Source organism: Lithohypha guttulata (assembly GCF_036872675.1).
Source record: "Lithohypha guttulata strain CCFEE 5908 chromosome Unknown scaffold_7, whole genome shotgun sequence".
Classification (NCBI taxonomy): Eukaryota; Fungi; Ascomycota; class Eurotiomycetes; order Chaetothyriales; family Trichomeriaceae; genus Lithohypha; species Lithohypha guttulata.
The window spans coordinates 414,605-436,643 of NW_027042756.1; the positions used below are offsets into that span (position 1 = coordinate 414,605).

Sequence of the window (22,039 nt, forward strand, 5' to 3'; positions counted from 1 at the left end):
GCATGTGTGGTAATAATGCACATGGGAATGCTCTCGTTCTTGCATGTTTGCAGGTCAGATGGTATACGACAGGACTAAGAAGGTAAAAGTGAGGTAGTGCAAGCAAGGATGAAGTGGCCTGATTGGTGAAATGCCAACCAGCTATACTGTGATGGGCTCCAAGACAGAGAGCGTCGCTCTATAGTGTGGTCCAAGGAGCAGACTTATTGCAAGGTATCAGCAACTGCCTCCCCTTCACGTAGATCATCTCTCATCCACCCTAAATGTAACAACAGAAATTGTACCATACGTTGGTTATAGAGAACTTGACCGGCTATCATCTTCTACTTTTCATCGACGCTATGTATCATTCCCTCAACCAGGACGGACGAAACTTCGGATATAAAGCGAGAGACTGACTTCTATGAGTCACCTTAAGCCTACTATAAGTACCGTTGCATTTTCGCCTTCATCTTCTTCGCACCACCAAGACCAATCCCAAGCAAAAAGCAAATTCTCAACGTCGCGCCACAATACACAAATGCAATATTACCCCAAGCAATTGCATTCCAATTCCCAAAGTCATAGTAATAGCTCACGCCTAGTGGGAAACAGGAGTACAAGTGACCAAAATCTGCCACCAGCAAGCCAAGAAGTAATGTCTTCCAGACTCGGACATCGGTTGTTGCTCGGAGCACCAGCGCCTCATTCAAGGTGAAGGCGAAGTAAAGGTTTGCGAGCTGCTGAAGGGCAACTTCTGTGCCGAGGGGCACACCTGAGAGTTGAGACGGAGCTGAAGCTGCATGGGTGAGGTGTAGATAGTACTGTGGTTGGAACCAGGCGTAGTAGGCGCCGACTATGGTGCTGATAGGCTCGATGTAGAGGAAGAAGGCCCGGTATGGCCAAGGTATGGCCACCATTGTGCTTTGATCGGGAATAGGTAAGACTTGAGATGGATTTGCTCATGTATCGTTGTGCGAGGAATGTATTAGTGGAGTCAACGAGATACTAGAATGAGAGATTTAAGCTGGCTCAGCAGTCGACGCTAACATAGCGAACAGATCCGGAGCCATTGCAGGCACATCATCAGCTTCCGAAACATCAACGGCTAGCATGCTATCAAGGCCATCTCTATCTCAGTCTCAAATGCCTCACTCTGACAAAGATCGTCGCGTCCTCCGATGTAAAGCCGTTGAAGGCGTGCAGACAAATCCATTGTTGACATGACGATTGGCAAGGCAACTGACGACTTGGAACCGAAACATTCTTTTTGTTGCAGAAGGTTAGTGGCGATCTTCTGGGGATGAAACGGCACTTCTCCAATTGCAAGCAACTACGGCTTTGTCTGGTGGATGGAAACTCAATAGGCTAACCATGCAGGAACAAGCCTGGCAGGAACGAAGCAGTCTGGGCCACTTCAGGCGGTGATGGGCATCTCCACTCGATCCACAGGCGATGCTCCCTGCATTTTCTTTTGCATTGCTGGGCTGCGAGCTGGCAGGGATGTGTTGGTAACGGAAGAACAACAACTTGAATCTGGTGCTACTCGTTCATCCTGCCTTGCTCTTTCCAACATCACTGACTGCAGTCGTTCCCTTCCTCGATTACATCCACTCTCACTAACTCAGTACACGAGCTCCCTCACTAGCCTCCTATCACTAACACGTGCCTCTTGCGCTATCCTTACCTGAACAATAAACAACGTCCTCTCACCAACAGCCAGTGCTTTTCAATCAGGCAAAAAGTTACAGATTGGTACGTGTTGAGGAATAGACGAAAATTCATAGACCTGCCTACCCATCATGCAGCAAGATGCATCAGCTTCATTAGCTCCTGATAGGAGAACTTCTCTTCAACCATGGAACCGTCCGATGACATCCGGAAGTCCATATTCTACCACTTACGTGGCTACCACGAACGATGCAACATTACCACGAAACAGAATGACCTACCATGCTCTCTCAACCTATCACAACAACGAGTGGGATTCAACGAGACCTTTGGAAGTCGCTGGAACAGCGTTTGCAAACGAAGAAGCCGTCTACGCAGACCCTTTCTCCGCACCCTCAGACACTCCCACCTACAGACGCCATGCGCGCAGACCTTCTCTGGCAGAATCTATCAGGAGTAGTATTTCGAGTGTTCGGTCATTAGGCAGGCGTATGTCAACAAGTATGAGAGGCAAGGGAAGAGTTGCATCAGAAGACAAACCCGAAGGCCATGACGTTGGACAGTCTACTAGGGAACAAGAACATGTACTGGAAAGACCTGAAACCATGTCTTCCGCATCCAGACCTCTTTCAAACATGATAGATCACCTACGACCGCGCCGTCGACCTAGTATGCCCATCTTCAAGTCCGCATCCTTGCAGAGTGCTCCGACGAAACAGCCACAGAGACCAGAATACCACCGTGCTACGACAATCAACAATCGTCCAGAGTGCCCACCAGGTGGTGCCGGGGCTCGTGCTTCGGCAGCTGCTCAGAACGAGGCTCTATTTATGGCCAGAGCCACTCCTCTTCCTCCATACCGCCCACGTTCCTTCGAATACGACGAATTCAGGGATTCCGAAAGTGGTATAGGTATCGTGCTAGACACCTTGGACCGCTCAGACTCCAGAACACAACATCTGGTTCGACAAGATCCTGCCGATGTTCTGGCTACAGAACTCATCGACCACATGCTCTCCTTCCTAGACGCCTCAACTCTGGTTCAATTGGAGCTAGTCTCAAGAAGATGGCGAGAATTGTGTCAATCACAATCTGTTTGGCGTCAGGTTTTCTACCGCAAATATGCTCCCTCAAGACCTAGCAGAGTGCTCCGAGGTCAAAACACAGCAGGGTTGGGCAAGAATGTGGCTGGTCAAGATTATCGGAAGCTTTACTCAGTGCGAACACTGATCGATAAGAGATGGGCAAATGGCGAGGCTGCGGCCATCTACCTCAATGGTCACAAAGATAGTGTCTACTGTATTCAGTTCGATGAGGACAAAATTATCACTGGTTCTCGCGACAACACCATCCGCATCTGGGATGCTCGCACGTATCAGTGCATAAAAAAAATCTCGCCCCCGAACAACCAACGAGAACGAAATCCTGTACTTCGACCAGCGGTTGAGCCTTCAGGAGTCATACCCTTCTTCAAGATGGATGCCTCGTCTCAGGAACCGAAAAGCATACCGGCGAATTTGTGGCACCATGCATCTGTCTTATGCTTGCAGTTTGATCACGAGTTCCTTGTGACTGGATCATCCGACTTCACGGCCATCGTCTGGGATATCGAGAATAACTACAAACCTCGCTTTCAACTTGTCGGACACAAGGCTGGTGTTCTTGATGTCTGCTTAGACTCTAGACGGATTGTGACATGCTCCAAGGACACTACTATCAAGATCTGGGATCGAAGAACAGGCACACTGGTCAAGACTCTGACTGGACACAGAGGACCCGTCAATGCGGTCCAGATACGAGGCAACTTGCTTGCTAGCGCTAGTGGCGACGGCATGGCAAAGTTGTGGCGCCTGGATACTGGTATGTGCATCAAGGAGTTTCACTCGAGGGAACGAGGTCTAGCTTGTGTGGAATTCTCCGAAGACGGTAGGACCATTTTCGCTGGCGGCAATGACCAAGTCATCTTTGAGTTCGACACCACAAATGGCAATATCAAGCGTGAGCTCGCTGGACATGAAGAACTAGTAAGGTCTCTACATCTCGATACAGCAAACGTGCGTCTTATCAGTGGGAGCTACGACCACTCCATCAAGATCTGGGATGCGAAGAGTGGTGTAAATCAGCAAGACGGTGGGTTAAAGATGAATCTGGAGGGATGGACTTCGAGCTGGATGTTGGCGGCCAAGAGCAATTATCGCAAGATAGCCTGTGCTAGTCAGGATGGAAGAGTAGTCATTGTGGATTTTGGGTTTGGTATTAACGGTGTTGAACTTGTCGAGGCTTAGCGAAGGAGTTCAGGAGGATTGAAAGAGTTCTTGCTGAGGATGGGCCTGGCTGGCTTTTGTAGGGCAAGCAATTCTGCAGGAGTTTCCAATGTCTAGATTTCTTGTATCTCCATATCAGTGGACAATGTTTCTTCTTGTTTACCTAGACAGGTGCCACCGTTGACCGATTCTATGTTTGCCAAGCACTAGAAGACATATTGCAACTCGTCTGAACTAAACATCATTTGGCCATCTTGTATTTCCTTTAAGAGTATGAGTAGATTTATCTCTGACTTTATGCATGTTTAAAGTTTCGAAAGTGATTTTCGGGTTGCGATTTGAGCTTGTGCCCTCGCAACAGTTATAGAGAAGCAGGAAGGACGAGAAAAGCAGATCCATGAAGATGTCAGACCCCTTACTAGACTTGTTACTTAACCAAGACAAGACCACAGGTGGCGATTCAGCACAATCACAGCCACAGGCAAGGACATCAACCTCAACACTTGGCAAATATCTGTCTCGTCTTCTGTCTCTTCGCCCATCAGATCTCACGACAACCGAACCTCAATCTCTGGAACAGTCATCGCACAGCAACACCCTAGCATTACAAGCTCTGTCATCACGTTCACATCGCTCTACAACCGCGTCTTCCGATCAACTGTCTACTCTACAGGAGTCTCTACCAGCCTTGACACGGGTAGTGGCCGAAGTCAAGAACAGCGTTCCACAACTAGACAAGAGCACAAGCACCTTCGCAGAGACATACAGCAAAGCTCGCCCTACGACATCCAGCAGCAACGATGGATCGAGCAATGTCCTCAGCGCACGCAAGGACAGCATGCTCTTATCGCGTCAAGCACCGCAACTTCAGGATATACTAGAACTCCCAGTGTTACTGAGTACAGCCATTGCCTCTGCGGCGTCGTCGCCGTCTGGAAGTGCGAATTACAGTCAGGCACTGGATTTGTATGCTCATATCAAGCGGTTGGCGATACTGTATCCGGATTCGAAGTTAGTGGCGGATGTGCAGGTCAAAGCTGAAGAAGCGTTGAAGGAAATGACGTCTAATTTGCTGAGGGGTTTGAAAGCGCAGAATATTCGATTGGCAGCCGCGATAAGGACTGTTGGCTGGTTGAGGAGGGTTGTGCCTGAGCTTGGGAGGAATAGTATTGTCGAACACGGTGCGAAGGCAAGATCTGCTACATCCGGGATAAGCAGTACACCTTCCTACACTATAGGAGGTCAAGATGAACAGTCCGAGGGAAATTTCGGGGCCTTGTTCTTGGCTTGTAGGCTGAGCACGTTTCTATCCTTGACAGAAGATGCACTCGCACCTCTACGGGATCTGGCTGACCAGGAGACGGAGAAGAGATTACAAAACCAGCAGAGTGAAACGGGCACAAACAGAGGAAGCGGCGCCCCTCCTCAACCCATTCGCAGAGCCTCAGCACACAGCACGTCAATACAAGGACAACAGACTGAAAGATACCTGAAACGATACATTGAGATCTTTCGAGAACAGTCATTCTCCACCATTCAGATGTACAGGAACATCTTCCCTGCCTCAGCGACTGGTAGCACTGCCGCCCAGGCAGAGGACGATATCCTCAAACTGCCCTCAGCACTAGCCTCGTTCCCACTACATCTAGTCAACTTACTCATGGAAACGCTGCAGAAATACCTTCCCAACGTCACAGATTCGGCAGCTAGAGAGTCGTTGCTGATACAGGTTCTTTACGCGGCTAACAGTTTGGGCAGGCTGGGCGCGGACTTTAGCATGATGATTTCACTTCTTGACTTGCCACCAACGACGACAGAGTCGATATCTGAGCAATCTGGAGATGGGGAGCCAGAACCTGAGTGGTATAGGATTATCAAGAAGCATAAAGTGCAAGCAGCCAGGCTGGATGCGCTGGCGTCTGGGCAAGAGAGACGAGCGTCGCAGGATGTAGCTGTGCGGTAGTCATTGTGAATGTTTGCCATTGATTCGAGGAGGCCTTACCTCAGGACTTCGAGATCTGTGCCGGTGATGGCGATGTGTGTGTCTGTGTCTGTCCCTACTCCTATCTCGACTCCTATCTCTTCTGCGTCTATCTCTGTGCCTTACTTCTCGCCTCGCCAGCTCTCTAGGACCTTCGAGATCTCTTTCCCTTTCTTTACGCCAATCTGCTTTCTGCTTCTCCACCTCCTTCAGCTGTTTGACGCCTCGTTTCATCACTAACAGTGGATCGCTCGAACCGAGTCTTGCCTGATCGCGTGCCTGACGACCTGCATCTTCATTGCCCCAGACATCCCTGCCTGTGGGAAGCTGATCGGCGCCTGAAAGTGTACTGTACCATGGCTTCTGTGCACCCGAATGTCGTCCTGCAGCGTCGCGGAAGCGCATATTTGCGATGTTTTCGAGGGAATCAGAGACTTCATTCATTTGTTCGCCTTTCGTCGGCTGCCTTTGTGTTCTTGTAGGGTTTCTGGCCAGATCTTGCTTGTCGGTGTTGGTGTCATGGTTCCTCTTTCTTTTTCCCAATGTCGCGGGACTGTCAACATTCTTTTCTGGAACAGCCTCTCCTCTCAAAAATGCAAGTCGATCAGCAGCGTCATGGTCCTGCCTCCTGCGCTCTGCATCCTGCTGTTCATCTCGTGCCCGCTCTTCATCTCGTTGTACGCGCTCGATGTTGTCTTGGTTGTAGACGTTCCATGATTTCTTTCCTAGTAGGTGTCTGCGCTTGTCGTTAATTGCCTAAGTTCTTTGTGCACTACGTGCGACCTACCTACAAGGGCATGATTGTGTAGAAGCTTCATAGATCACGAGCTGATGCTCGGAGGACAAAGGCGATGCCTGAAACTCGCCTGAAACTGTAGTTCCACAGAGGGGAACATGAACTTTCCAGAGACTCGTGTTGGTTTGTAAGGGCTGACGTAGCCACGCCTCAGACTGCATTGACAGGCACCACCATTTACAGACAATTGATGCCAGTGTTTGAACAGATTTGGCTCATCGCTGACCAACAGTTCGACGAGTCATTCGGTAACCAGTCCTAGGAGACGCCTCATTGCTCCTTCGCTCCACCTCACAAAGAGCACTCAGGAGGACACCTATTCATGCGTATGATTCGTGTATAAGTGATTCAGACCATTGTCCTTGCGCGGACTTCAACCAAACGCAACGTTACGATGGCTGGTCTCTTTGGCAACAGAGGAAATCCTTCAGGCTATGGACGCCCTCCACAGCCTGCAAGACCGTCCCAGCCATATCAAGCCGGATATAGTGACCAACCTACGGGAGGATATGGTGCACCACCACCTCAACCAAGACTACCAGCGAGACCCTCGGGAGGTCGCCAACAGGGAGGACACTCTCTTCACTTACAGCCTACCAAGTCCCCCAACCCTACTTACACCTTCACCAACCTCGTCGCAGTCTCGTCGAGGGACATACCACCTCCACAAGGTGCTAGTCCAGACGTCTACCTCCTGCTCAATGGGCAATATGTGGTCTCTGCTCGTCCAACCGAGGAGATACAACCCGGTCAGATTGGTCTTTCGACCCCGCAAAGAGAGTGGATGAACATAGCACTTACCGATTTTGTGAATGTCGAACCGTTCGATATATTCGCTCATGGAGGACAGGCATATCTAGGGACTATGGATGTTGAAGTTGGGTTTGCTGGGAGAAAGATACACGAAAATCCTTACGATCAAGATGAGCTGGCCAAAACTGTAACGAGGATCTTTCACGACCAGGTGTTCGCTCCTGGCCAGAAGTTCTTGATGGATGATAGGAGTACACCAATAGCCTTTCAGGTAAAGACAGTACAACTTATGAACCTGTCTGAGAAGCCTTCGACGAGTGGCTCTCCTGTGACTTCGGACCCCATGGCTAGGGGCATGCTCACAAACCAGACTCAGATCAACTTCTTCAGAGACCCGAAGTCTCCGATAAATCTCAAGGCTTCTTCGAGGAGGCCCGCTACCAATGCTATCGTCTCCCCTGACTTCAAATTCGAGGATATGGGCATAGGTGGTCTCGATACTGAATTTAGCACTATCTTCCGAAGAGCATTTGCTTCTCGTATCTTTCCTCCTGGTCTCGTCGAGAAACTTGGCATTCAGCACGTCAAGGGTATTCTGCTCTACGGCCCACCAGGTACGGGAAAGACCTTGATAGCACGGCAGATAGGCAAAATGCTCAATGCACGAGAACCAAAAGTTATCAACGGTCCTGAGGTACTCAATAAATACGTGGGTCAATCCGAGGAGAATATCAGAAAGCTATTTGCAGATGCAGAAAAGGAGTACAAGGAAAAGGGAGACGAGTCTGGTCTACACATCATTATCTTCGATGAGCTCGATGCTGTATGTAAGCAGAGAGGAAGTGGTGCTGGTGGTGGCACGGGTGTTGGCGACAGTGTGGTGAACCAGCTGTTGTCTAAGCTGGACGGTGTGGATCAACTCAACAACATCTTACTGATTGGTATGACGAATCGTATGGACATGATTGACGACGCTCTATTGAGACCTGGTCGTTTGGAGGTGCATATGGAGATCTCCTTACCTGACGAACACGGACGACAGCAGATCCTGAAAATTCATACAACTAAAATGCGGAACAACAATGTCATGGATACCGACGTCAACATGGCTGAACTGGCACATCTTACCAAGAACTTCTCAGGAGCTGAAATAGGTGGTCTCGTCAAATCAGCGACCTCGTTCGCCTTCAATCGACACGTCAAGGTCGGCACCATGGCTGGGGTGTCAGATGATGTTGTCAATATGAAAGTCAACCGTGACGATTTTATGCATGCTTTGGAAGAAGTCAAACCTGCTTTCGGTGTTTCAGAAGAGCAACTATCAGAGTGCTTACAGGGAGGTATCATCCATTATTCGCCATACATCAAAGCCATCCTGGACGAAGGTAGCCTATTCGTCAAGCAAGTGCGAGACACCGGGAAGGACGCCAAATCGTTGCTATCTGTTGTTTTCCACGGTTCTGCAGGTTCTGGGAAAACAGCACTTGCAGCTCAGATTGCAATTGACTCGGGATATCCTTTCATCAAACTACTCTCACCAGAAGACATGCTGGGCTATGGTGAGGCTGCAAAGATATCACACATAACCAGAATCTTCATGGACGCTTACAAGAGTACAACGAGCTGTGTGGTTATCGACTCTATAGAGCGTATATTAGAGTGGGTACCTATTGGACCCAGATTCAGCAACCCTATCCTTCAGACTCTTATTACCTGCCTACGAAAAATGCCCCCAAGTGGACGTCGCCTACTCATCCTTGCTACCACGACTGAACGCAGTGTTCTGCAACAACTTGACATGTTCAGCCACTTTAACAGTGATGTTTCCGTACCGACCTTGAGGACCTATGACGAGCTAGCTCTGGTCATGAGAGAGTCTAAGGTCTTTAGCCAAGAAGACATCAGGCAGGCGATCGACGAGATTCAGCAGATTACTGGTTCAGAAGATGTTAGAATTGGCATAAAGAAGGTGCTGCTGGGTATAGAGACAGCTAGGCAGGATGAGGACAATATCTCCTCCAGATTTGCTAGTGTCATATCTAGAGCCATAGCTGAGAGGGCATAGATTGATAAAGCAGTAGTCTGAAGCATTTGTAGCAAGCGACTTTAGAGGCTTTCCTTGCTATCATCACAAACCGTGGACAGTCATTCTTCGTGCATTTATTGCACTCGTGGACCGCCGTAGATTGAGTATTTGTCTACCTTGCCGTAGCAATATTCCTGCTAAACCCTTCACTCTTTTATGCTCTCCTCTTCGTCTGCCAACTTCTTCAATCAGTCCGAGTCGTCATATCGAATATGTCAGACACTATGGATGACGATGGAGCTGACGCTGCTATGAAAGAGATGATGGGCTTCAGCTCTTTTGGTAACAACAAAAGACAGAAACTCAATACAAGCAGCGAGAATGCTCAACCAGCAAGTAAGTCATGACAAGTCACGGTAGAGACTGAAATTTGTGTCATACGAAGCTCTGTCGCATCTAGTGCATTTATTATCGAGAAGTACTACTTGCATGTCAATCCATACCTATCTCATTCGAGGAAGAGGCTCGTCTCATGTCCTTCAAGCAAGGTTTTCGTCACGGTCCAGTCGATCTCGAGTGAGATATCGACCACAGCTGAAACAATGTTCTACGAGGTTCAATATTGACTAGTCATAGGACCTCCAGCAACCTCAAGCAACAATACACCGCTTGGGCAAAGACAAGAGAAAACAAGTAGAGCGACCTCAAATCTGAGATTCGTTCCAGCAAGTCTTCCTCCATCAGGTCGAAGCTCGAAATCTCCTACTCCAGGTATGATCTCTCGTGCCTGATACATTTTACTACAGACTACCATAAATGACCTCCGGAAGAACACAGTAACGCTCATTGATCTCAGCAAAGCTCAACAGTACAAGTAAGCTAACCCAAGTTTATGATAGATGAGACCCCAAACCAAGAACCACCACCACTCGCCATCGACCAGAAGCAGGCCGACCTCGAATCCGAAGTACAATCTCACCCTCAAAACCCAGCGTCATTGAGCGCATCGAGTCAAACCTTCAACTTACTACCCTCAACCCCTCAACCAGAACCCTCACACCATCACCACCAACTCCCCACTCGTCCCACAACGACCACCACCACATACACCTCCTCCGACATCCGCTCCGACCCATCCTACTGGTCTCAAACCAACACCTCAGCCACAGTCACCACACCCACCAGCACAAATACCACCACTAACAATCACCGTCCACAATCCTACTTGCCCTCCCGCATCGACAGAGAAACATACGAGAACGAAATTGGATATACATCGCCATGGACCGGTGCCACAATGACTCGGAAAGAACTACTCGAGTACGGGAAGGGGAGGATGGAGGAACGAGAAGATGGGAGGATTGAGTTGGTGTTTTTCAAGCCGGGGTTTGTGGATGAGGGGTTGTGGGATCAGTGGGAGGAGGGAAAGGAGAAGGAGGTGGCCGTGTAGACTTGAGGGAGGAGTGAAAGGAGACAAAGTATTGTTGGTCAAAGGTGAATGTGAAGAGGGGATGGATGTGTGAGGTTGCCATGAGCTACTAGGCAGGTTATATACATACTTCTACCTTGGGTAAAGGAAGAAGGTCAGGCCAGCCAGACAGTCAATGACCTTTTCCAGAGACAGAAAAGTCAACAAGCCCGAGCCGGGTTTCAAATGGAATGAGATAAGAAGCTCAAACTGCGCCCACACAGTACTCACATATCATGACCTCCTGTTCCTGAAGCTACACACTCCCTTGGAGATTTTTCATGCGGCGTCGACACTTCAACCAAGCTAGACCACGAAGGAGGCGTATAGCACTTCTTCTCCTACCAATCGTCCGTTCACGATTTTACTGTGAACACATCATTAACGGATACCGATCTGCAATTATGGTATGGAAGCTAGATATGTCGACAGTAATCAATGCGTGATCAAGCACAAGAATGTGAGTTGTATTGGGCCGTCAAACAGGGTTCATGTAAAGACATCATATTTCTTGGTGTTATTCCGTGTTTTGGGAAATCCCTGTTTTACCTCGGATTTGTCTGGGCGGGCAGGACATCGCTTTTCATGTTTGAATCACAGTGGGAAGACATCCGAGATACGCCTGGAGGTGAAGTGTTTACCAAGTGCAGGAGTGCTCGGTGAAATGTGGTTTAGTGATCAAATCTAGATGCTTAAGCATTGACATATAACACCGCTTACATGCTACGGATGCCTAAGAAACCCTACTAGATAGGCTCAAAGTCCCTATCATCCTCCCTAATGAGACCATGAGACGTATATCTACACCGTATTGCTAATCAAGCTAGAGCGACCTCTCTCCTGCAATATAGAGGTAACACTTAGTGACCGCAGAACCATCCTTTGGGCATGTCCAGGCCACAATCAGAAGCCCTTTTGTGCCTAGAGTGCCTAGGAATCCGCCCACCATCGTAGCACTACAGACTCGTCTCGAGGTACTCCAGGCCGTCCATACAGCTCGCAACAGCCGTCAACTACCTCTAGAATGACAGTACATCAATAGAAAACCTCGATATGACGAGTTTCACCAAGATTCAGAACCCAGGTCACACCAAACTCATGGTACCTACAAGGAAGCAACCACAAGACCGTAAGAAACCAGCCAGGAAGCACGATCGGCCGCTCACCGAAATGCGTCATGCAGTGCATCCTGCAGGTCACCACACAGCTCCATCTCCAGAAATAGTCTAGTCAGACCTTGACCCTCGCACGAGACCTGACGTGCAGATGCTTTGCCGAACCAGCGCCAGGCGCAAAGTCCCCACTGCCATGGCTGCTGGATCCGGACGGTGTGCAGGGCTAACGAAGCGGCAATGCGGCTATGCCATTTTGAGGGGGCGGAGCGGAAACCGTCTTTCAACGTTCTGACGTTCCACTTCATGATGGAGATGCTTGTCCGCACCAATTGTCGTCGTTGTGCTGCCGGTGGAGAATCAATGTCCGTGCGAATGACAGACGCAGTTGAGTTGTGTTCTGTTGTGATTTGCTGCTGTTGGACTTCATGTGGTCGCTAAGTGGTCGGAACGTTAGATTGGGCATTCCCGCAGCGGACAAAAGCTTGAAAATGCAGCATCCCAGAGTGCTGAAAACTCCGCCGATGTCCAAGAATTGTAAAACGCTAGAAAGGGCAAAAAGACGATGTTGTAGTTAAAAGGAGATTCGTTCAATCGTGAAATCGTGAATTTGTCGTCGCAGCTCATCTACGCGAATGTCGACTTTTTCGAGCAGACTCGTAAGCGTCGGGATCCTCTTTCATCGCTCGTGCTTTCATTGCTGCGATTTTCTCTTTCGAGTATTTCAGATCAGAGCGCGCTTCTTCGACGTTGGAGAGCGTGGTGTCAAAATTGACTCTTGTCTTCTTTATTCGTCGCTGCATTTGTGCTTGCAAATCTGCCAATTCCCGCTGTTTTGCATTCAGCTCGCCAGATCTACGATTGTGGTTAGCATTATCCAATTGCTGGTAAGGTACATGTACTCACGTCTGTGCCTGTCGCGCAATTGAACGGTCCATCTTCATGGGATCGAAAACTGTGTTCATTCGCTCACTAAGTTCGTCCATGACATCGATGCCGCCAGGGAGCCGCGACTCATATTCATCGCTGATATCGCTGAGGGTGCCGCCAGAACGTCGGCTGCTGTAGACTGTGCTGGTGTCTGAAAGCTCGGGTGGTTCGAGGGCAACTCTTGACACGGGCCGGCTGTATGCACTTGGCGTCTTTGTCGATGGCATGGCAATGGGTAAGGTCTTTTGTGGTCTGGCGTAACTGCCATGGTGACGAGTCAATGTTGCAGCCATGTTGTATTGTGTTGGTAATGCAATAGTGCTTGAGTTAGCTAGGTCAAGGTATGATCAGGTGAAGGACTCGTCGTAAAGTTTGGAAGCTTTAAGTCAGGGAGGCTCTGGGGAGTGATGAGAAGGAGGGAAAGAAAGTGCAAGTGTGCCATCTCACAAGAGCAGGCTTTTATAGCCATTTGAGAGGCAAGTTCAAACCATCTGGGCGACCAGGGAGAGTGCCAGCTCATTCCCACCCTAGGAAGGAAGGACCAATCCACGATGGAGGGCATGTCTCATCTCGTCAACATGCTTTCACAACCCCGCTGTCTGACGGAGGCAAAGCAAGGAGTGGACCTTGGAAACGGTGTCCGATGGAGAGATTGGACGAGGAGAGGAGGGCGTGCTCATGGTCGGACCAGTCCGTCATCAGCCGTCCGCAGCGGACGGGAGTGGGGAGTAATACAAATTGACCAGTGAGGAAGTTGGCTAAGGGTCGAGAAGCGGTAGTCAAAGTCAAAGTGGTAAAGCAGCGAGGATGACAATCACACCATGCCATGCGAGGAGGGAGCTAGGTGGAGAGGGATCCAATAGTTGGGTGCCAGCAGAGCAAGAATTCGCTCAGGTCAAGCAGGGATATGTTGGATTGGAGAGTTCAGATTTTCAACCGTAATCCCCACTGGTGGAAGCCGTTTGTAGCGAGGATCATCATTCCTGGCTGGGCGTAGGCTCGAGGAGGAAAGGCGCTCTGAGCTGAGTTAGGTGGACAATGTGGGCGGTGACAGTGAGATGATAATTGGTGCGATTAAGCAGTGAGCGGCAGTACCCAGGCATTAGTTTCGGGATCTAGAAGCGGACACGGAGGCAGAAGATTAGCCACGATTGAGTCAACTGTGGTGATATGGCATGCGTTGAGTTGGTGAGGTTTAATAAAGGGGTTGAAGACGACGGTGAGGTTGACAAGCAAAATGACAGAAGAGGTTTGAGAAGCGCAGCCGAGCTAGCAGGGGTCTGACGTCGTTACAAGATTGATACAAAACATAAGCACGATGCTTGTGGTAGACGCTGAGGGGAGATGCGCAATTCCAAGTACATGTGCAGTTTCTACGCCCTGATCGAACCGTGAGCACTCGTCTCAGTGTTGTAAATCTGTGTTGAAAGGCACGTCTGCCTACCAAGACGGCAAATGAGAGGACGTTACAATTGAGGTTTAGTGCACAATAGAGCCTGCAGCACGACCGCAGCCGATGAATGAGGTAAAGCGTGGATTTTTGGAAGCACGCACGTTGCGCGTGCGTAATGCAGCACAGTTTCAAGAAACGGTAATGGCGCATGCATAAAGCTAGTGCCGAGAGGAGATGGATCGATGACCGCCGGCAGTGAGAAGCTGTATTTTGAGCGATGAACGATTAGCGGAGAATTACACAGTGCCTGCGTCACGACGTAAAGTGTTTACAGATGCAAGGGAGCCGGCGTAACAGCCAAGCTGAAAGCCACGTTGACGAGTGTGAATACATCAGACATGGCTTCTAGCAGAAGGTGGGACCCCACGGGAGAAATGAAACCATGGAATTGTGGCAGCGGAAGTTGGGAGATGCTGTAAATCCGTCATTCAAAAATTGTAATGAAACTCTAACAAATTACCAAGAAGCACCGATGGGTGACTAAGCAGGAATAACCTTCCTACCGGTGTGTTTCATGCTTAGCAGTTTGCCGCGCGCAATGGTGTATCACGAAGTATATCTGTTGATGTGTAGAAGCGCCAAGTTTCCAGCCAGAGAAAGTTCATTAGGCGCTGAAATGAGGTGATCTCGGAACGGGTGTTTCGACAAGGACGCCTCACCCGCAGTGGGAATGGAGTGCGTGTTCGGAAAATAACTATCGAGAATTTTATTCACAACGCAGCAGCAAAGCAAGGCTGGCTGAGCAACGACCGAAGAAGAACTCGCTAAATGCACGCAAACAAATATTATGAGCGATTCGATACACCACATAATGCCCTTGCTCACAGCTTCGTCCTGCAGCACCCATAACACTCGAGTCAGCCCTAAAGACCACGAACCTGAACAGAGTACGCTCGCCGATTGCAAGCTGTGAAGAGTTCAACGCCTCGATGACCTCAGTACAAGTTTTGATATTCATCAATCATGACATTACCCTCCCATTAGGCAATGATTCATCCATCCCACGCCTGCGTGTCCCATCAAAGGATGTGTATGTCTTTTTCAATCTTAGCACTCAAGCTTTTTCTCACGTCGTCCTACTCGTGTTTGCTGGTCATGCAACAGACTGACTCGTTTTCGGTTCCAAAAGTGTCATCATTAATCGTCCTAATCGATTGAAGTCAACCGGTTTGGTCAGATAGTCTGTGAAGCCAGCAGTCCCCGCAGCAGCTCTTTCCTCTGGCATCGCGTTCGCTGTCAGTGCCATGATAGGCAAGTTGGGATATGCGTTCTCGCGTTCCCATTGTCGTACCTCGACACAAGCTTCGTACCCGTTTTTCCTGGGCATCTGAATATCACAGATGATGAGATCGTAGTACCCATGTGGTTTGCTAAGGACTTTGTCGATACATTCCTGTCCATCCCGAGCTTCATCTGATGCAAGACCTACCCGTTTCAAATAACGTTGTATGACCATACGGTTTGTGTCGGAATCTTCCACAAGAAGTAGACGAAAATCTCGATTGCCCACCGTTTCCTTGACTTGATTGGCAATCTTCTTGAAGTCATCAGTACTATTCTGTACAACTTCTCGAGCTCGATCTTTGCTGAGATTCCTCAGTTGCGCCGGGTCAAAGATCATCGCAAACACTGATGGTTTGACAGGTTTGTGAATTAGGAACGCTTTTCGACCATTAGAAGTGAGCGTCATAAAATCCTCGGCGATGTCGCGTTTTTGGTAATGATCAGTCACAATTACGAGTGTAGGTACCACGATACTGTTGAACGTGGCAATCTGCCTCATGAACAGCATGATGTCCGATGTCGCAGGTGTATCAAGCACGATGTGTGTGAATGTTGGCGGACTGGCGCCATGTCGCATGTCTAGGAAGGCGTTTATGCTCGGCAAAGCAGTGACATTGACGGGAATCTGATGTGGTACAACATGCTCGATATGCTCCTTAATAGCTTTCCTTGCGTAATCAGCTGGGCAGATAACCACGATCGAATATGTTTGAGGGTGCGCCACCTCAGGTAGCAACTTGGATCCAACATTATCAGACTGTGCTCGTTGCAATGAAGGTATCGACACTTTCCGAGTCTGGTTTGGTATTGGCTGATCGAAAATGTTGACCGCCATGAATTTAGCTGGACTAAGGATCGATTCTGGTGTAGGTAAGTTGGACGATGCAGAAGGTGGCGTAACAACATTTGCTGAGTTTGATCGAAACGAGACTACACTGCCTGTTCCGTCACCTGCAGGAGACAGCATTGCTGGCGAAATTGCCATGGGTGACTCTGTTTGTGGAGAAGCATATTTCGATAGACCAGGTGTATGAACCACGGTTTTGGCTGATGACGGTATGGTGGGCGTGCCAGCTCCCGACCTGGATGGGCTTGTGCCAAAAGAGACGCTGTGTCGATGGCCAGGACGCGCAGGGTGTTCTGGCGAGTTGGTCGGCTGACCTGGTTGTGAGGTCTCCACTCGAATGTAAAACGAGAACATCGACCCTTCGCCCACTTTGCTGGCTACAGATAGTGCTCCACCGTGCATTTCAACCAGCTGTTTGGAGAGGAACAGTCCGAGTCCTGAACCAGGATCATGCTGACTGGCCCCCTCAATTTGTCCGAACTGCTTGAATAATCTCTTAAATCCACTCTCGTTGAAGCCTCTTCCTGTATCAATAACCTCAAATAGGAGGTGAGCATTGTTTTCGGGAATTTCTCCTTGAGAAGTGGGCTTGATACAGCATCTCAAATATACCTCGCCTTGTTCGGTAAACTTGACAGAATTGCCCATGAGGTTGAGCAGCACTTGTCTGACACGGAAAGGATCACCCCTGACCGTGGTAGGGACATCTGTGTCCAGAGTATAGTTCAGCTCAAGCCCTCGCTCTATAGCTCTTGAAGAGACAGTATCAACGACTTCTTCACACAAGTTTCGCACATTAAACCACTTGGGCACAAGCGTCATCTTTCCTGCCTCGACCTTTGTAACATCAAGAATGTTGTCTACCAGTTCTCGAAGGTTGTTTGCGCTGTTCTGGATGGTGTCCAGTGTCCGTCTTTGATCGTGGTCAAGCTGTGATTCGACAAGCCACGGCATACTACCCAAGATGCCGTTGAGTGGTGTTCGAATTTCGTGTGACATGTTAGCAAAGAATTTCGTTTTCGATTCCATCTCCTGGTGTACTTTGGTGTTGGCTTCGTTCAAATCGCGCTCGAGCTTCATACGAACTTCGATATCGGTGCAAGTGCCATACCATGAGGCGGCACCAGTTGATAGCAAATCGTTCTGAACCTTGACAAGTCGAACAAGAAACCATCGAAACTCACCTTTCTTCGAGCGGAGACGAATCTCAGTCGTGTAGGATGTGCGGCCGTTCTCGTCCTTCTCTGCCACCATTGACCCCTGCCGTATCATGGTAGCCAACGCGCTATCGTCCGGTGCAAAAAGACTCATCGAGCGAGAAGTCTTGGCGGGCTTCTCGGTTTTGTTGGACGATGAACTGTTTCCGCTGGATTCACTATTCACACGTGTCAAATCTGCTGGCGAAAGCATTCCACACTTATGCAAATCTTCTCGATGTACTTGTCTTGCAAATCCGAGGCCTCTAGCCTCCTCAAGTGTCTGCCCAGAAAAGTTGTGCCACTGCTGATTGACGGCTACAATACCTTCCCCTTCGACAGCTTCAAACAGAACCTGTGGTATCGCATCGGCGAGAGCTCGAAGCTTGGCATCACGCGCCATGCTAGCCTGCATTTCTTGAGCTTCAAGGTTCTTCACATATTGCTCGTGAACATCAAGGAATGAGCCAACCCAATACAACAATCGACCATTACTCGAAAGCATTGTGCTTGCGCGAAACACGAACCATCGAAAGTCGCTATCACTGTTAAAACGTTTGACCCTAATGTAGTGGGTAAATTGGTTACCGCCCTTTAGAGCCTCGTGCCACAACTTGACAAGATCGGGTCGGTCTTCGCTGTGAACATTCTTCCATGGGTCACGGACTCGACCTTCTCCTTGACTTCGGAAAGCGTCGAACTTGCGGTTAGTCCAAACCAAGTCACCACTCGTCGGCTTGGCCAAGAAGAGCTGCAATGGCACGGCGTTCAACATGAGCGCAGCGATGAGTTCTGGCAAGTTGCGTTCGCCTTCTTCTGGTTTCAGAGAATCTCGATGCGCAGCTCTTTTCATCTCGTTTCGCTCAATACCACTGATTGGCGTCTGTTCGAGAGAGCTCTCAGATGCCATACTTGCGCTTCGATGCACTCCCTGTCCATACTGGACATCTGACTTCGCCTTACCTGTATCCACTTGTGGCTTTTGCTTCTGCGTTGAGCTTTGTACCTTTTCAGCCCTTCGTTGACCTTCAGGTGAAAATTCTTTGGAGCTCTTGGCTCCAGGCGTGGTCGGTTGTTGTGAGCCAAAGACCCCAGATCGATTACGTTTAGTTGTAAAATAGCTATCAACCATCTCTTTTCCGGTCCTACTGGGAGTTGGTGGAAGCTCATTCATACCTAGCTGTTCAAGATGAGGAGTGCTCGCAGCTGACCCAGGGTGGCTTCTGCTGGGCATACTCGCTCGGTCGCTGGGACTGTAGACACTACCAGCAAGACTTGAGGCTTTGCTAAGCGCCTTTTCATGCTGTATTTGTGTACTCAGCTCATTGACAAGCTCTAGTTCCGAACCCTCGTCAGAAAATGTTCCTCCTAACCCAAAAGAGGTCCCCTGACGTTGTGTCCCGCCTCTTATACGTTCGTGCAAAGACGAATACTGCTGTGCTAATGAAAATGTACTCGCTAAGTGAGGAAGCAATGCATACAAAGAATGTCGAAGATTTCGAGGATACGGAGTGATTGGTGACAGGAACGACAAGATGGCGACCGGAAATCTCAGACTAGAAACGAGGACTTTTCTCGAGGGTACTGGCTGTATGAGTGGGATATGCACGAGTGTCTTGTCGTTGTCAGTGCCGATGGCGTTAATGAACTGCTGTGCTGAGGCTGCATAATCATAATTCGGAGGGTTCGGTGAGAAGGCTTCTTCATCGATTCTAGCAGCCTGTGTAAAGAAAGGTGATTCTGCAGGATCTGGTCGAGCAGCGGGCGACGGAGCAGGGCTTTGTGACCAGGGCGATGGTTCTGGTTGTTCGTACTCTTCAAAGGTTCTTACAGTTGTCACTGAAGCTTCTCTTTCTCTTGCAGGATGTGAACTACTTTGCGAAGAAGCAGGTAGATCATTGTGGCTCGTGTGGTCATCCGAGTACGCTCGCGTGAGCACCACTGGTTGTCGCTTACCGAAGAGGGTAGAGACACCTGTTCTAACTAGTAGAGGTTCCGGCTCAGCCTCCAGACGCTGTAAGGATCGGAAAACATGACAACGAGGGGCAGAGGTCGCTTGACTGACAAGGTCCTGGGTCTGACCAACATTCAATGATTCCTGCGTCAAGTTCTCGACATTTGGCGTTGGTGATTGTCGAATAAGTCTCGGCACCATCGAGACGGGCGACAAGTCTTGCGACTGTTGAAGTCCGGACACAGTACTGATTGCTCTGACAGGCCCAATCGGTCTTGCCCTAATAGCCGGAGTCGATCTTTCAGGTAGTACACCTGCGATCGAATGGCGACTGGTCAATGGTGGTCTCCTAGGCGGGTATCTGTCTAAATTGTTTGATGGCGAGCCAAATTCTCTTTCGGTCATGCTCTCAATGTCTGATGCCAGTTGTGAGGGTACAGCCGAGTCACCACTGTCACTGCCGTAGATGTTGAAACTTGCTTTCTGTCCCCATGGCACATTCTCGAGATCAGTAATATCACCAGGCAATGCTAATGAGGCTCTTTCTGCACCATATGCTTCTGCCAGAATTTCAGTAAGGTTGGCCCACCACGACTCCAGACCGGGTTCAGTGCTTAGCATGAGGACGATATCGTAGAGATCGGGTGTAGGATGATCAGGATCTTCTGGAAAGATCTGAGAGTCTGACTCACTAGCTATGGGTGTAGTCATCTCCGATGCAGCGTTCTGTGCCTCCTGTTCTTCCATAGTCATACCATGCATCTCTGGTGGCTCGTTCGTGGGCGACAACAGAGTAAAGGGTCGATGTTGTGGACCGGATCTCGAGCTCAAGCCGCGTTGCAGGCGCATGTTCATCCTCGGAAAGGGGTAGGATGGTGTTCGAACAGTGCCTGGAGTTGTATCAAAGGGAGCGCGAATGGTCCTTGCAGAGTCCGAGGACATGGTTGCTGAGATACTAGGCAAAGACTCCGAAGAGCCTGACTCAGTTGGCTCGTCCGACAAAGTCGAAGCCGTTCTCGCCAATGCTGGGGCAGTGCTCTCAGCAGGACTCGCTTCTGGAGATTTACTCATGCTTCTTTGCTCCTGCTTCTTAGCTAGGGCCTCGCCCATCCTGCGTCGCATGATATCTAACCCTTTAGGACTCTGTGACATAACAGTTGTTATCTGAGAATGGACTCCAAGAGGTCGATCGGTCACGATGCTTCCGCTCTGTGACCTTCCCACATTCGCCCTCGGCTCCTGCCCGCCTGCGTCGAGTGGTTTCGAGTGGGTTGGTGATATTGGTGTTCCATGGCTACTTGTATGACTTTTTGCAGATTTATTTGGTTGTACGGAAGGTCTAGAAGGCCTGCTCGATTTCATGTCGATGGCGAGGACCTGCTCGGAAAGGATTTCTGCCGCAGCCTCATGGGTATAGACAGTCTAGGCATAGATGCACACGACTAGTTGAATGAGGTAGGAGGGCTGGAGCCCTTCTGAGCGGCGACAATGCGACTTGTCGTCCTGGAAAGAAAGGCAATTCGGTCGTAGACGTGTCAGACAACGCGCCAGCTCTTTGCTCGAGGGTCAAAGCAGGACACCGTGGATGTTGTGCGGCGTGAGTAGAGCGGTGGACAATTGGCGGATCATAGACGCGAATGATTCAAGGTGGATGGACCAGATGGAGTGACCAGTGACGAAAGAGGATGGCCAAGCGAAGGTAGCGAAAGAAATGAAGGCAAGGGGAACTGCTGCCACTTCTTCGAAACACACCAGCTACTGAGAGTTCGATAGTCAGGGCGCATAAACAAAATGGACGGTGCTCGTGTGCGAGTTTCTAATCCACCATTACTCGCACCAAGTACATTGAATTAGGGAGTGAAAAGCCCTGAGTGAATCCGACAACCAACCTTCAACTACCAATTACTGCTGCCCTTGTGCTGGCCCTCGCGACTGCCAGGAGTGATCCACCATGATATCATACTGCCCTGGAAATCGTTCTCCGATTCGTGGTTCGCCATCGCATGGCTTGCAAAACGGGGTTTGGCTGACTCTAAACCCTTCTTAGACGACCCCCGTCCACTTGTTCTGCTCGATGATCACATCGACGCCTGTCTGTGTTACTGCAGAGATTCAGTCTGCTTGTTTCTATGTTCGTCTAATTTGTTTTCTATTCCTGGTGTCGTTGGCCTTTCATTGTGTTGCAATTGAGCATAACTAAAATCGTATAGAAACTATGGCCTGGCGCAAGTGAACCGAGTCACTGGCCAATTCCAACATTTTCAAGGACCTCAAATCGAAATGCTGTGCATTAACCATGCTGGAGACCATGTCAGTGGTAATAGC

At 49.5% G+C, this 22,039-nt stretch overlaps 6 protein-coding genes across 6 annotated transcripts; 4 read left to right on the forward strand and 2 right to left on the reverse strand.

The window, feature by feature from the left end:
• Positions 1–1,781: 1,781 nt before the first annotated feature.
• On the forward strand, positions 1,782–3,935 carry LTR64_007998 (uncharacterized protein; the record flags this gene model as incomplete). Its single annotated transcript, XM_064902314.1, has 1 exon — positions 1,782–3,935. One exon carries the CDS (start codon positions 1,782–1,784, stop codon positions 3,933–3,935), a length of 2,154 nt encoding a protein of 717 aa, XP_064751288.1.
• Positions 3,936–4,317: 382 nt separating this feature from the next.
• On the forward strand, positions 4,318–5,877 carry LTR64_007999 (uncharacterized protein; the record flags this gene model as incomplete). Its single annotated transcript, XM_064902315.1, has 1 exon — positions 4,318–5,877. One exon carries the CDS (start codon positions 4,318–4,320, stop codon positions 5,875–5,877), a length of 1,560 nt encoding a protein of 519 aa, XP_064751289.1.
• A 1,208-nt stretch (positions 5,878–7,085) lies between these two features.
• Positions 7,086–9,509, forward strand: SEC18 (transport between ER and Golgi ATPase protein; the record flags this gene model as incomplete). The annotated part of the gene is made up of 1 exon (XM_064902316.1): positions 7,086–9,509. One exon carries the CDS (start codon positions 7,086–7,088, stop codon positions 9,507–9,509), a length of 2,424 nt encoding a protein of 807 aa, XP_064751290.1.
• Positions 9,510–9,754: 245 nt separating this feature from the next.
• LTR64_008001 (uncharacterized protein) lies at positions 9,755–10,920 on the forward strand (the record flags this gene model as incomplete). Its single annotated transcript, XM_064902317.1, has 3 exons — positions 9,755–9,866; positions 10,107–10,241; positions 10,370–10,920. The coding sequence occupies 3 exons, from the start codon at positions 9,755–9,757 to the stop codon at positions 10,918–10,920; spliced, it is 798 nt and encodes a 265-aa protein (XP_064751291.1).
• Positions 10,921–12,673: 1,753 nt separating this feature from the next.
• On the reverse strand, positions 12,674–13,273 carry LTR64_008002 (uncharacterized protein; the record flags this gene model as incomplete). The annotated part of the gene is made up of 2 exons (XM_064902318.1): positions 12,674–12,905; positions 12,957–13,273. 2 exons carry the CDS (start codon positions 13,271–13,273, stop codon positions 12,674–12,676), a joined length of 549 nt encoding a protein of 182 aa, XP_064751292.1.
• A 2,253-nt stretch (positions 13,274–15,526) lies between these two features.
• On the reverse strand, positions 15,527–20,656 carry LTR64_008003 (uncharacterized protein; the record flags this gene model as incomplete). Its single annotated transcript, XM_064902319.1, has 2 exons — positions 15,527–20,379; positions 20,407–20,656. The coding sequence occupies 2 exons, from the start codon at positions 20,654–20,656 to the stop codon at positions 15,527–15,529; spliced, it is 5,103 nt and encodes a 1,700-aa protein (XP_064751293.1).
• Positions 20,657–22,039: the final 1,383 nt, after the last annotated feature.